The following is a 15179-nucleotide window of genomic DNA, read 5'->3' on the forward strand; positions in this document are numbered from 1 at the left end:
GTTCCGGTCCACCTGTCCTCAGGTGTTCCGGTCCACCTGTCACCAGGTGTTCCGGTCCACCTGTCACCAGGTGTTCCGATCTGATCTGATCTGTTGTCCTCCTCACTTGTCTTCCATCAGGTCCACTTTGTCTCAAGCAGACTGATGGTGGGATCTGACCCTGATGACCTTTGACCCTGGAGTTCACCTCTCATCTCTTTGGAGGTTGTTCTGGACTCTTTGGTCTTCAATTGTCCTCTTGTGGACACGTCCTGGCAGGTTGTCTCCAGTCCTGTGGACCTTCTGAATAATGTGTGCAGCTGTAGTCAGAGGAACATCAAGCTGATGGAGATGCTCTGATGGTCTTTACCTTCAACATGATGTCAGTCATTGTCTCTTCCTGAGAAACTCTGTCCTCAGCTTCCTGTGCTCCATGTCCAGTGTGTTACACACCGTGACACCAAACAGCCCTGTGACTACCTGACACCCTTTAAACAGGCAGACTGGTTACAGACTGGTTACAGACTGGAGACACCTGAGTCCAACATGTTTCTGTGGTTAGATTAGTTTCAATCTTTTCTAGAGAAACTGTTCTTTGTGTCAAGGCCAGTTTTATTAGTTTGTTTATTAAATGATTCTGTTTAAGCAAATTTCAAAAGCCATGACTGATTTTAATCAGTTCATATTCAGCAAGTGTCTTTTCTGACAAGAGTCTTGTCAGTTCCAAGTCATTTCAGTGACCACAGTGTTTTTCTTTCTTCAACAAAATAAATGTTGTCTGTAAAGCCGCCCTCTCTTTACCTGAATGGAAACAGCAGCAGGCACCATGTTGGATAACCGGCCAAACTTACCTCTGAAGCGCACATCTACTGCATCATCCAAAGCTTTTCAAAGCACTTCTCCTGGTTCTGACCTTACAAACAAACGAGCGAGGGCTTACTCTTTCAGACTAAAGATGATAATTTGCTTCAATGGTTTATTTTACCCATAACCATGTACAAATAAACAAAACCTTTACAGCTTTGTATGGTCATACATTTAGCATTCATTGGTCCATAAGCACTCCTCACGGCGACATAGAAACAGTTATCAGACACCGACTGATTCTAGCCTCGGCGTCTTAACGTTGCACTGACGACACAAATGTACCATCCATTCTACAGTTTCATTGCAAATAAAATAGTCACATGCAATGATTGAAAAAAATTACATTACCTCATGTCACATAGAAAGTAAGCGAAAAGTTCCATCATTTAGAAATAAGTACTCTTCAGAGATTTGTCTCTGTTATTTTTTTCTTTTTAAGTCCTAGACATTCTTTCAACAGCGTTGTTGGTCTCATTTGGGTTGTAAACATTAGTTACAGTGCCGAGCTCCTCTCAGCTGGCTGAGTACCGTCTCTCACGAGAACTGGTCAATCGATGCAATCAATCAACTGATCGAGAAGAATTGGTCAGCGGCCAATCGATAAAGGAATACAAGGATTTTCTCGAATGAGGATATAGTCGTCTTTGGGCTCAGTTTGGGGCAAAAAGACACCAGTGAGAGACTGGACTGAACACTAAATCTATATAAGACACCCTGAGAATCACAACTACTTCTCTCTCATCTGTCCTCCTTTCTTCCTAGCTTTCTTTTTTCTTCTATTTCTTCTTCTAAGGAGCGACCATAGTCAGGTAGGCGTGGCCTCGTCAGTTGGCGAACATGGCTGACTGGTGGGTTGGTTTTGTTGTGGCGGAAGCCGGTTGCCATGCAATGGGCTCCTCTGTGGTTGGCATGGAAACAGGTTAAGGTGGATTCTGACCTGGTAAAGGTAGTATGCAGCACGTACAGTAGTATGAACAGCAGAATGTGGAATGCAGCTCTGGGGAAAAAAAAGGTTTGAGGCTGTAAATGAATGAAATGAAGAAAATGAGTGCACCTCGTGAAGATCAAAGGTTTGTTTCGTCCAAAATCTAAAAGCGCTCGCAGCTTTTTAGGATCGCTGTTAAAGGTTCGCCCTTCCAAAAAACAAACGTTAACGGATCTGTGGTGCATTCATGTGGACTAATAAAAGGTGGGCAATCATATTACATCTGCATGTCTGTTAGCAAAATATCTCATGAGATTTTTAATGGAACTCATTGAACCTAACCCCTGAATGCACGTCTAGTCACTTCTGCAGTCAACGTAGTTTAACCAAACACAAAAATAACAGTCAGTTTCACAGACATGGAGCTAAAATTTGGTGGTAGTAGCTGAGAGTCATGTCAGCGTGCACCTTGAGCAGATTGCATAAGGTTGTTTAAAACCTGGGCTTTCAAGTTGGTGGGGAACATGCAGCAGGGGTTGGACAGACTAGTCGACTAGTCGATTCTAGGACAGCTCGCGAGTTTTTAAATTTCACCTTGACTAGTCAGTGATTGTGTCACGTGATCAGCGCCGGACCGCTGGCTACAAAACAGATTCTTCCAAGCAGATGGAAGGCGAGGAGCAGGCCAAGTCTTGCCAAACAGGTAGAAATTCATCAACGGTGTGGAAGTATTTCACTAAGGATGACTCTTTGGTTCAACCGCCCATGGTGGATCCCACCCCGCTGTTGCTATTTTATTTAATCCACAAAAAATAAAATCAAAATGAGGATGTACCACCACCGGTGAATCCACCACACCGGCACCGCGCACCATCGATAAGTTTTTATTTAATCCACTAAATAAAATAAAAACAGCAGGGCGCACCATCGCCGAGTAAATATACGCTCCAGTGGTTTTTTGTTTGGTAAATAATACTTTTTTTGTGTGAATAGCGTCTTGAGTTCCTATGACATCATCAACCAGTCGATGTCGACTTTAATCTCGTTGGAAGTCGACTTTTTAAAATGCGCAGCCGTTCAACCCCTAACGGTCCTTCAAGGAACTCTAGCTTCACTCAACGTTAAGATGCTGTGAGCATCGTCACGAACTGGGTTCTGTTAAACGTCAGGAAACCTGTTCTAGTTGAACCTTTAGCAAACGAATCGACACGAGGTACACTTTTGGTTTGGGGAGGCGCTGTTTGGAACGTGAACTCTGGAGAATCTACGAGGAGAAAAGACGTGAAATAAAAGCTGTCTCTACGAGGACCGACCCCCAGACCTGTGACAGTAGCATGTTATCGATGAAGAACATCACATGAGGCTGACGTGGTGTGCAGCGGAGGATGGCGCAGGGGGGAGGCGGTAGTAGTGGTGGACAGTGATTGGTTGATTTGATTGGTCAGGTGACTGAAGGGGGGGGTTATGAACAGTCGAGCTGAGTCAGATCACATGATGGAGGTTTGCAGCTATAACGTCAGGAGGTTCCATCGAGAAGCATGGAAGCCTGACAGGTTTTAGCTTTTGGTGGGACACTGGACAGAACACCCGCCCCGGACCCGGCCCTCACAGAACCAGGAGCATTCACCCCCTTTCTCTCCCTCACACACCCACACACACATGCATCTTCAGGCATGTTAGCAGAGTAAACACACATGCACACACATTTGCATAGATGCACAACGCACACATTGGTTCTGTTGCACGCATTCATGTGGTGACACACTTTTTTCACACTCAGGCGCACGCTCGGTCCCACCCCGGACTCGTGATGTGTTACTGTGATGATGCAGAGTGTGGTGGAAGGTGAAGAATAAGACAACGAAGACAGGTGATGCTAAAATGAACATTTATAATGACTGCTGTTGCTGTCGCAAAATAAGAATCCTTAAAAAAAAAAAAAAAGACCTCATATATATATTAGCACTAGATTGCCCACTTCACTGGTAATCCACAAGTCAAGAAACACAACTCACTAGTTTTTTTTTTCTCTTTACAAACACAATGCTACAGTTACATTAAATATTCAATAATCTTTAAGTCAGTTAATGAATGTTAAAAGCAACCACTAAAATACTAAAAAAAACAAAAAACAAACAAAAAACAATAATATTAATTCACCTTGTTCCAGTCATTCCCTTTTTTTTTTTTTTTTCTTCTTGCCGTGATTTAATTATAGAATCATAATAATCGTCTGAGAAATAAATATCTCGTGTGGTGTTCTCAGGGCGATGGGGGCAGGCAGCATAACTCCGGAGTGGAGCTGAGAGCGATGCGGTGAAATGGTGCCGGCGAACCTTTGAATACTTTCAAAACGTCTCGGAAACATGGAGATATGGCTGGAGTTTGGTTCTGCAGGCGGCGGGCGGCGTGGCGCGGCGGCGCCTGCAGAGGTTAATCCTCTCTGATCGGTTTGGGTCGATGTAAACTAGGACTTTTATTGCACAAATGTTAGCAGCTCAGCCTCCTTAGTCTGAAGGAACTTTCCTTCTTTAAAATGATAATTACGTTTTTGAATTCTTTGTTCCAAAACGAAGGAGCCGAGTCAAGTTTTCCATGATGATATGTCTCTAACACTATGGCCTGATGAGAAGATACTAATGCCACTACGACACACTGTTAGAAAACACCAAGAAGTGCACAGAAACAAGCCTACTCTGAGAACGGCTTCTTATCCGGGGATTCAAGGAGCCGACGTGAAGCTAAACAGCGAACACAGCAGATAACGCAACACTACGAACAGCACGGGCTAACACCCTACGACTAGCATTACACAGGCGAGGCCTAACCACTGAAGTGAGAGGATGAGGAGTGTGGGGATGGTCCACCAGTTTGTCTTTATGCTGCCGCCCCCCCGTCTGCTCAACACCTCTCTCTTTACAGCTTGGCAAAACTTTGACAAAAGTATTTACAATGAGAGAGAGAGAGAGAGAAATGAAACCGTGGAGAAACAGTTGCTTTTTTTTTAGCCTTTTTTTTTGTTTGTTTGTCTGCATTTCATTGTTTTATTTTTATTTACTCACTGTCCCCCAATGATGAGCAACAAACAAACAAAAAGAATCCAATCGTATCAGCTAGCATTGCACAGTCTCAGAGAGGGTTGTTGGGATGGAATGGAGAGTTATCGTCCAAAACAGCTGGATGAACACAGAGGGGGGAGGAGGAAGGAGGTCAATAAAGTTCATGAGGAGGGGAGGGGGGTGAAAGTTCAAAAAGTTCAAGAAGACAGAGGATGGCTGCGCAGCTGACGGTGCGTAAACACTCCCCACGGCACTGCGGCGGTGGGGTGGGGGGGGGCGCATGTGTTTGGATGTTAAACGACAACAGAAAAAAAATCATCATTAGAAAATGGAGTTTTTGAATCTTTCCCATTGAGAAAAATCAAATGGAGCTAGAGCGAGAGGAGGAGGGGGTTTACAGAGAGACAGAATAAAGAGGTGGGGGGGGGGTACAGAAAGAGAGGAGGAGGTGAGGAGAGTGGAAGGTGCCCCCAACACTATGGCACACAATCAATGAAGTCCAACAGGCTGAAGAGATGACAGGATTAGGAAAGCAGCTGCATGAGCGTTTGTTTTTTAGGTTGAGAGGCAGGACAGTAGCAGCCAACCTGCAGAAGGGTTAATCCTTGTCTGTGGGGGGGTGAGGAGGAGGAGGAGGAGGAGAAGGTGGTGGTGGTGGGGGGCAAGGTGCTGCTCAGTTGAGGCGTCATGAGCGACATCATGTTATATGAGGGCGGAGCATGCTGGCTTCATGGGTGCTTCCAGGATGGATGTCCGACACAACAAGAACAACTCAAAGAAACACTCGGAACGGTCTCTGTTGTCGTCACGTCTTTCTGCTTCCTCTCTCTTCTAGTTTGGCACTCGAGAAAAGAGTGTGGGGGGGGGGAGTGTGTGCATGTTTTGGGCGAGGACTGGGCAGTGAAAGGTGCACAAAAAGAGGGCATGGAGTGTGTTTCGTGTGTGTGTGTGTGTGTGTGTGCAAAAAGGGTAAACAAGGCTACACACAGAAATGGCATCTCGTTCAAACTGGTCTGAGCGCACAGTTCAAATCAAAACCAGGAGGAAACGAACGAATCAACAGAGCGAGGAGGAGAAGGAACAGCACAACAGTGATATGACGAATGCAGTCTACGGTTGCTGGTGCTTCGATGGCGCCCGGGCTCGGGTCGAGCGTGGCGGGTGTGGGTGACAGTGGGTTTGTAGAGGTAGGTGGAGGAAAAGGGGGCACAAATAAAATGTTAAAGAGCCGCACACCCGCTGAGAGGTCACCTGGCGAGCAGGTAAAGGCGGTGTCTCACTGCGCTGCAACCAGGGAGTGTTCAGAACGTCCCGCCACGTTTGTGGGCCTCCAGAAGAGGCTCGCAGGCGCAGTTCTGAACGTGCTCGAAGAATTTTGAGGCATCTTTGAAAGTGACTCTGACACATCATGGAGCGCTCCCCTGGCAGAAAACTTCAGAGGATAAATTATTCTGGAAAACCGTTCAAATCTGCCAAAATTCACTTCTACATTACGATAAATCATAACCGTGGGGGCGGCTGCCAAGGTGGGCGCTAAAAAACAAAATAATGTGCACAGCCAAGAGACGTGCACAGGAACACAGGTCGAGCTTTTCAGAACACGTGGCCACGCAGCTCGCTGGTTATTCTGCTGAAAACACTCAGAGTTCTGCAGGACTGGAACTAAATCATCTCGTATTTTCTCACAGAACCGAGTCTCCCAGCAGCTGCAGATCAGTGAGACACCACCCTGAAGGTTTGAGCTCCTCTAAACGTCACAATCAAACAAAAAAGAACCAACATGGATTTTTTAAAAATCACGACTAACTGGCCAAACGGCAACAAAGACACCACAAGCACCAAGCGGAGTCTAAAGCAGACGGACCCGGAGAGGACCGGAGCAGCATGCGCGTCGAAAACACGAGAAAAGGCTGCGGAGCTACAGTAGTCTCGCACGCTGAGCACCCCCGTCTCAGCTCGGCCTGCCGTGCACAGCGTCAGCACAAAGTTTAGTGCAAACGTGAAAACTGAATCGTTTCCACACGATAAATGAGAATAGAGAAAGCAGGACACGATGACACGAGTTTCATTTTAGCTTGCTGTGCAAAACTGCACTTTTTGCCTCTTTCTCACAATAACTTCCTGTTTAAACAAAGTGGGCGGGGCCTGAAATGTCATATTTGAGGTGCTCAATCAGCGACAAGACAAGCCGGAGCTCAGAGCATGGGGGCGACAGAAGAACGCACAGCCAAGTGCGTCGATGCGTTAGTAATGTTAGCGTACACAAACGCACAAAAACACATGGAAGCTTTGTGCACGCCCTCCGTCAGACGAGTGATATGCAACCTCATGAAGTGATGAGTACATTCGCAGACAGTCTCCGTCTAAAAATAAAATCAAATCCTGATTTATTTATTTTTGTCCAAGCTGGCTCAACATGTAAAACAACGTTTGGGTTTTGTTCTCCGTGGAAGTCAGCGAAACCACAAAAGACGTCTCGCGTCAACGTGGGACGCACCCAGATCTTAAAACGCGACTGCGTGGAACGACAGCGAACATCTGGAGGCGTGAAAACAATATCAAAATGCTCGACCTTATCGGCATGCAGAGACTTGTTTCAGAAAAATAAACACACAATGCCTATTTTTTAATATTCTATTTTTTCTTTTTTTTTTGTCCTCGCTTCATTTTGATATCATGCAATATAGACGTGCAAAAAAGATAACATCTATTTCCACAAAATACATTTTTATTGTAACTATAAAAGGCTGTATTTAAGAATGCTATCTAGTCACATTTTATTTTAGCATCGTTATGCTAACCTACCACTGATGCGTCTAGCCCCCGAGTCGTAGTGCTGTTGCATTCTGGGAGGGGCCTCCCCCAGAGGACTGACTAACACTAACATGGCGGTCCCTCCTTTAGTAGCAGGGCATTAACACAAAGTGACACCGAGGTGCGTCGTCTGTTAGTCGAGCTTCACCCGTCCCGACGATGCGCTTACAAATATGGTTCATTTGGCACTTGTCACATTTTTCTCAATATAAAAGTAGGTCTCGTCTTATCTAACGATGCTCGAAAGGAACACGCTTAGAGTTGAACTCTGTCTGTTTTGGCACACGTTTCATCTCCTCGGATTAAAATCACACTTTTCTTTTCAACAGAGCAACTGTTACACTTCAAACTGCCGCTCGACACTAGCTTCTCCAGCTAACGGACAGGTTTCGATATGTTTCCAGCTCGTTTTTAGTACATCTGTTATCATTAAATAGCAGCATTGTCCACAAATTAAACATAGATGTACTTGTGTAAACCTATCCAGCTTCTCCAGGTGAATCTAAAAGCTCCTACGGCAGACGGAGGATCAGAGACAGGACGACACAACATGCCTCTATATGTATTGCTTCCAGTACTTGTCACATTTTAGTTCAATCGCCTAACGATAAAACAACTACTGCTGGGTAAAAGATTATTTCAGATAAACGAGATGAAAAACTAAACCTGTCCAACAGGAACTGAAGTCATCTAGCACAACATTTCTATGCACTTCAACCACTATGAAACTATACTGTGCTGCATGCACGCCTTTGCTTTCTGCAGAAACACCTGACGTTTCATTGTAAAATATTACTTCTTTTTTTTTTCCAAACATCTTGATGGATTAATTTGTATAATAAATGTTTTTTTTCATGGCGTAATAAACCAGTAAAGAAAAAGCACGTCTCAAATTGATAATTTGTCAAATTCAAAGCAAAAACGAGTATCTAGGAAGCTCATATATGAGCAAATCCTTGACACTTTTAGTGAAAAAAAAACAATAAACTGGCGACAAATTATTACAAATGCATGCAGCAAAGTATAATTTATGTTTATGGCAGAACAGAAGCAAACTACCCCACTAAATCCAGTCAAATCCTACCAGAGTGTGTTTGTGCAATTCCAACTGAAAGCTTGTCAAAGTAAAATGCACTGATCTGAGCTACAGATGTGTTTGGTGCCCTGCAGCCTGCTGGCTGCCACTTCCTCTGCTCGCTCCGTAGCGTTTGCTGGGGCAAGCAGCAGACATGCATCGATCGTAACACCAGACATGGTCACCCATGGAGCGATGTGTTAGGAGGAGAGGGGGTGTCGGGATGGGAGTGCGCTGGAAAACTGAGGACGGTGGGAGGGTGAGGAGAGTGTGGATGGGTTTAGATGGGAGTAAAGAAGCCTCCTTACCGAGCTGCAGAGATAAACCCTCACTGGCGCTCCAACAGAGAACGACACAATCGGTCACACGTGGGTGATTTCTACAGATTCAAAAAGTCTTTGTTTTTTGTGTATCTTAAGGGGGGGGGGAGCTCCCTCCCTTCACCAGCAGAAATGAAACCCCCTCCTCATTTGAATCTAAACTCACATTCAAAGTGAACAAGGATTTACCCCGAGTTTAAACTGTTCATGAAGCTGCATTAAAGAATTAAAAAGAATAATTTGTTCCTGCCGCTCAACTCCAGACTCTCCAGCTCCCCGAACGGGGAAGAAGAACTGAAGAGATCTGAAGCTCGACTGATCGATCCTCTTCGTTGACCTAGTCTCTCTCCTCTCCTTCCATGTTTAGATATGCTTTTCCTTTAAAGTTCTTCATATGCATCCTACATATATTTCATATATGTGCAAGTTTTTTTTTCCCTGCCATACAAAAATCGTCCAGTCACGCTCTCCATCCCTGACCTCGTAGGTCGATAAAACTGCTTTCCAGCTTCACAGTGCATTAAGACAAAAAAATAAAAATAAAAAGTTCAGTGTACTCCGAATATTAAAACAAACAAACAAAAAAACATAAATAACAACAACAAAAAGCAACATCTTCAGCAGCCTTGTGGGTCTACAGCGGGCAGTAAACCTGTTGCCAATGGCAACCTGCCGTTTTCTGCAGGTGGAAATGAGCTCTGCTCCTGGACGTTTGCTGAGAATCTGCTCGGCCCTTCACCTGGCGGCGGTCGGACGGTTGTTTGACACGGACAAGGATCGAGGAGGGTGTTTATCTCCTTTAAGTGATATGCACGCTGCCGTTGGTCAGCAGCTCTACCAGCAAAGCTTCAGCAGTGGACCCCAGACAAACGTCCCCTCGTCCCACTTCCCTGTCCCCCCCCTTTACTCGAGGTTTGCATTTCTCAGTAGTACGCAGGTCATGTTAAGTGCTTGATCTAGTCTGTTTGAGAACGAGTCTCAGCTCATCAGCTCGACTAAATGATTCGTTTTAGTTGCAGCTTCACGCAGGAGACAAACTGCAACCGGGCGTTTTACTACGAGTGCAGACAGCAGGGATATTCTGCAGCATAGCTGAGGGTCATAATCTGGCGTTTAATAATCTGGTTAATATAGCTGCACTGCCGTGTGGGGTGGGAGTGGTTTGATATACTTTAAACTAAACTAGAAGTCTGCATCATAGATATGAGCAATTTGCTTTTGTAGCACCAAATATGGCATTATAATGTTTTTTTTGTGTGTGTGTGTGTTCCCTGCTCTGCTGTTTGACTGGATATATCACTGTAATGATCTTAATGCCTGGGGCGGCTTCCTTACTGGACTTAAATAAGACATATATTACACTATGTAACATTACTATTCACCTTCAGTCCACTTACATTAAAACAAAAACAGTTCAAACGAAACGTCTCATTTACATTCATGTCAACCTGAATTCACAGATTCAAAAGGAAACCGGAGTTTTTTTTTTATAGGGGAGATCTTGTTAATAAACAGTGACGATGGCGATGTGTTCCGCTGTAATGAGACAATATAGTCGTTAGTGTTTATCTTTTAGGACCGCAACGATCCCGTGTGCTCGCCACAGAATCACGCTGATCCCTTCTGGGTTCAGCTGTGAGGTGTCGTCAGCGTGTGCCTCCGCTTTTCATCTACAAGCCAGAAAGGTTGGGATGCAAAATGTAAATGTGAACAGAGTACAATCATTGGCAAATCCCATAAATCACTATTTATTCACAATGGATTATAGTTGATATGTCAAATGTAGTGTTTTTGAATTTTAACAAGTCTCACAATGATGGGCCCGGAGGAACAAATACTTAACTATTCACTAGTAGCACAATGGCTCAGTGGTTAGCACTGTTGCCTCACAGCAAGAACGTCCTGGATTCAATCCCCGGTTAGACCCGAGAGTTTGCATGTTTTTCTCATGTTTGCGTGGTTTTCTCTGGGTACTCTGGCTTCCTCCCACAGATCAAAAACATGTATGTTAGTCTGCCTTCAGGCCCACGCCTCCATTGCAAAAGAGATCTGTGATCTCAGTGGGATTTGTCTGGTTAAATAAAGGTTATTAAAATTTAAAAAACTAACGAGGTTAACTATCAACTGGGGATAAACAGGCTGAACGCAGCAGAAGTAAAGATGGGCAGAGGTTCACCAGTCTGCAGACAAACTGGGTCTAACATAGTGGAACAATTTCAGAACAAAGTTCCTCAACAAAAAATCTGGAAGACTTAAAATCTCCATCCTCTGCAGTTCCTAATCTCAACTACAGATTAGAAGAATCTGTAGAAATCTGAGCTCAAAGGACGAGGCCCTGGGCCCACTGCATTAAAACCAGGTCTGGTTCTGTTCTGGGCTCTGCAACACTTCCGCATATCATCGTCTGTAAACACAGCTCATCCACAGATGCTGCTTAAAGCTCTATCAGACAAAGAAGAAGCCAGATGTGAAGACCGTCCAGAACTTCTACTGTCCGCTCTGGACCAGAGCTCGTTTCAAATGGACGGAGGTGAAGTCCAGAACGGCTCTGAGGTCAGACGGGTCCAAATCTGAAAGTATTTTTGGAAACGATGGACGTGACGTCTTCTGAACGGGACCATCAGATCACATTTCATTAGTCCTATCAAGTAGGAGATGTTCTGTCGTGAATAAAACGTGTTTATGAGATTTTTAAATCTTTGCGTTCTGTTTTTTTATTTACATTTTCCCACAAACTTTTCAGAACTGTGGTGAAACACCAGAACCACACGTGGGGGGGAAGGGGGGGGGGGGGGCGCCGCCACCCTGCAGGGCATCACAGGTTGTACGGGCGTGTGTGTGTGTGTGCATGTGTGTGTGTGTGTGTGCGAACAAAAAAACGTTAACCCCTCCCCACCACACACCTCCCCTCAGATCCACCTCACCCACCGGTCCTGTCCCGGCGGGGAGGTGAGATCCGATACAGGAGGGAGAGTAAAGGTGGGGGGAGTCGGGACGTTTCTTCTTCCACACAGCTTCTTGCTCATTACAAAGTTTTTGATAAAAAGGGCGGGGCAAAAGAGTGGGGGGAGGGGATTTGAGGGAGGTGGGGCAGATCTAGAAGAAAAACAGAAGCCCTGCTGTAGAATATGGGACGTGGGCTGAGGGGGGGGGGAGGAGGGAAGGGTAAGGGTTGCTTCCTTACAGGATTCAGGGTTTGAGGGGGTGGAGGGTTGTACCCTGTAAAAACACCAACCCTCCCCCTCTCTGCCCCCCCTGCCTCCCTCCCCCCCGTAGGCTCTCAGGCATTCAGCTCTGTCCACACAACACACGAACAGACAGCTTAATTTACTGAACGAAACAAAACGAACAATAAAAATCCCAAAAGGTCAAGACGTTAAGTAATAAAACTTATTTACATTTTACACATTTTTTTCTTGGTTTTTCGGCGCTCCTCTCCCTCCTCATCTTCTCCGCACATTTTGCTTTTGTGTCAAAAACTTTTTTTTTAATACTGAAAACACGCAGAAGAAAACCGATTCCTTCCAACATTTTTGACCTCCTCTCCATTTTCCTTTCACACTCTCGCTTTTTCTTTAAATTCTCCTCCCCCGAGCCCCCTTTCGTTTCTCTTTTTTCCTCTTTTCCTCCTCGTTTCTCATTGGCTGTCAGGTTTAGCCCACCTTCTGTGGGTTGGTGGCGCGTACCCCCTGCTCGTAGGTGATCCGCTGGCTGATCAGGTACTGTGCGGCCTGCGTGGCGGCCTGTGAGCCCGTGATGGTCACCTTCCTGTTCCGGGTTCCTGGAATGAACTCGCCTTTCTTGGAGATCTGGATCCTGGCGCCGGTCAGCTCCTGGTACTCCACTAGCGTCTTCCCTCCTTTCCCCAAAATGGCTCCAACCAGGTTTTCTGGCACGGCGATCTCAACCACTTCCTTCGCTCCTTCTGCAAGCTTTTCTGTCGCCAGTAGAGACGACGCCATGAGTGGGGACGCAGCGCTCAGGTAGCCGTTGGTGGCGCCGGTAGCTGCAGCTAAGGATCCCAGAGAGAGGCCCCCGAGACTGGCTGCAGGGTGAGCTGCGCTGGTGGACGCATCACTGGCATAGGATGCTAATAAATTGGCTGCGGCTGCTGCTGCTGGGTTGGCGTTGGCCGCCACGGCGGCTAACACCCCTGAAGCTGCTGCTGGGTTCAGCCCCAAGCCCAGAGAGTTGGTGTTGTACCCGTAGCTGGCCAGAGTGTTGAGGGCGGAGGAGATGGCGAGCAGGTCGTTGCCTGAGAAGCTGGACATGGTGGTCGGGAAGGCTCCAACTCCAGCCAAACCTGCCTGACCGAGCAGAGAAGAAGCTGTAGCTGCCGCGGCGGCTGCTGCCGCCGGCATCACCTCGGTGGAGTTGGCATACGGGGACCCGGTGGGGTTGGAGTTGGCCACAGGCCCTGTGACGTTAGAGTAGGAGATGTTGAGGCAGGAGGAACTCTGCGGGTCCTCCTGGATCTTTTGGACGATGATTTCCACTGCCTTTCGGTTCTGCTCCGGCTCACCACTGATGGTGACCACACGCTCCTGCAGGTTGATGCCCTCGGGCTTCTGGGAGAGCTGGACCCATGCACCAGATTGCTCCATCACCGCTTTGACCGTAGCTCCACCTTTCCCGATGATGAGCCCGGCCGTACTGTTGGGGACGATCAGCTTGGCCTGGTGGAGAAAAGACAAACGAGTTGTTGAGTTACCGCACCGTTACAGAAAACTTTAGAGCAATTTACCAAATAATTAATTTCTACAAGATCATAAATATGAGTCAAACGCAAAAGACGTTCATCATTTAGAGACATGGTGTTTTATTAGAATAAACAAAACCTTAAACAAGTAACAAGTAGAAATTCTGCAATCCTGTGTGGACAATGAGCTGAATGACTGATGAATTTTATTGAAAAGGCTGAAACAATCAGAACACAACCAACAAATAACCAGCAGAACAGGAGCTAAAACCAGTAGAACAAGAGCTAAGACCAGCAGAACAGGAGGTAAAACCAGCAGAATAGGAACTAAAACCAGCAGAATAGGAGATAAAAACCAGCAGAATAGGAGATAAAACCAGCAGAATAGGAGATAAAACCAGCAGAACGAGAGCTAAAACCAACAGAATAGGAGCTAAGACCAGCAGGACAGGAGCTAAAACCAGCAGAACAGGAGTTAAATCCAGCAGAATAGGAGCTAAAACCAGCAGAACAAAAGTTAAAACCAGTAGAATAGGAGTTAAAACCAGCAGAACAAGAACTAAGACCAGCAGAACAGGAGCTAAAACCAGCAGAACAGGAACTAAAACCAGCAGAACAGGAGCTAAAACCTGAAGAACAAGAGCTAAAACCAGCAGAACAGGAGCTAAAACTAACAGAATAGGAACTAAAACCAGCAGAACAGGAGCTAAAATCAACAGAGCTAAAAACAGCAACATAGGAGCTAAAACCAGCAGAACAGGAGCTAAAACCATGCACAACAGAAGCTAAGACCAGCAGAACAGGAGCTGAAGACTAAAATTAGCAGAGCAGTGGCAACAAGTTGAAAACAGCAAAATAATAATAATGCAGTAACTAAAAGGAAAAACAAGAAGAGACTATTGCTCTAATTGGAGATAAATACTGAAGTAGTACAAGACAAACATGTCGTTTGCTGAAGCAGACCAAACAGGAAACGTTAACGGAACTGAAAGGATTTCAGTAAATTTTTTATTTATTATTATTTTTCAAACATTTAGCCATGTGAACATCTAAGAGAGCACAAAGTGTGAGCTCTCAGCGCTGCAACAGGGAGCGTCCTCTTCTGTCTCCAAACTGAAGACGCTTTATGAGAATGTCTTTCAGACGTGTCCTTGATGAAGACGGAGGACAAACAGAAACGAGGAGCGAGCGCGTGAATTTGAGCGTGACGACATGTTCGAGAAGAAACAGACGGAAATTGGAGGAGCACAAAACCTGCAACATGTCCAGTAATGACAAAAGATTCTTTTTTGTTTTTGTTAAATATCAGTTTAGTGACTAAGAGAGAGAGAGAAGGGAGGAGGAGGAGGAGGAGATGAAGAGGTAGGTGCACGGAGTGGGAGGGAAGGATGGATGAGACAGAGAGATGGTTTCTGAAGAGGTTACTCGTGAAAAGAAAAAA

At 45.7% G+C, this 15179-nt stretch overlaps 1 protein-coding gene across 3 annotated transcripts in view; it reads right to left on the bottom strand.

Moving 5' to 3' along the window:
- Positions 1–11851: 11851 nt before the first annotated feature.
- Positions 11852–15179, bottom strand: part of nova2 (NOVA alternative splicing regulator 2) — a 92636-nt gene continuing 89308 nt past the window's right edge. For all 3 annotated transcript variants that reach the window (XM_037677715.1, XM_037677716.1, XM_037677714.1), the window contains one exon: positions 11852–13715. In XM_037677715.1, the coding sequence (XP_037533643.1) occupies positions 12693–13715 (1023 nt within the window). In that variant the 3' untranslated portion in view covers positions 11852–12692. The remainder of the gene's footprint in view (positions 13716–15179) is intronic.

The sequence above is a fragment of the Nematolebias whitei genome, chromosome 6, assembly GCF_014905685.2.
Source record: "Nematolebias whitei isolate Nwh7 chromosome 6, NemWhi1, whole genome shotgun sequence".
Lineage (NCBI taxonomy): Eukaryota > Metazoa > Chordata > Actinopteri > Cyprinodontiformes > Rivulidae > Nematolebias > Nematolebias whitei.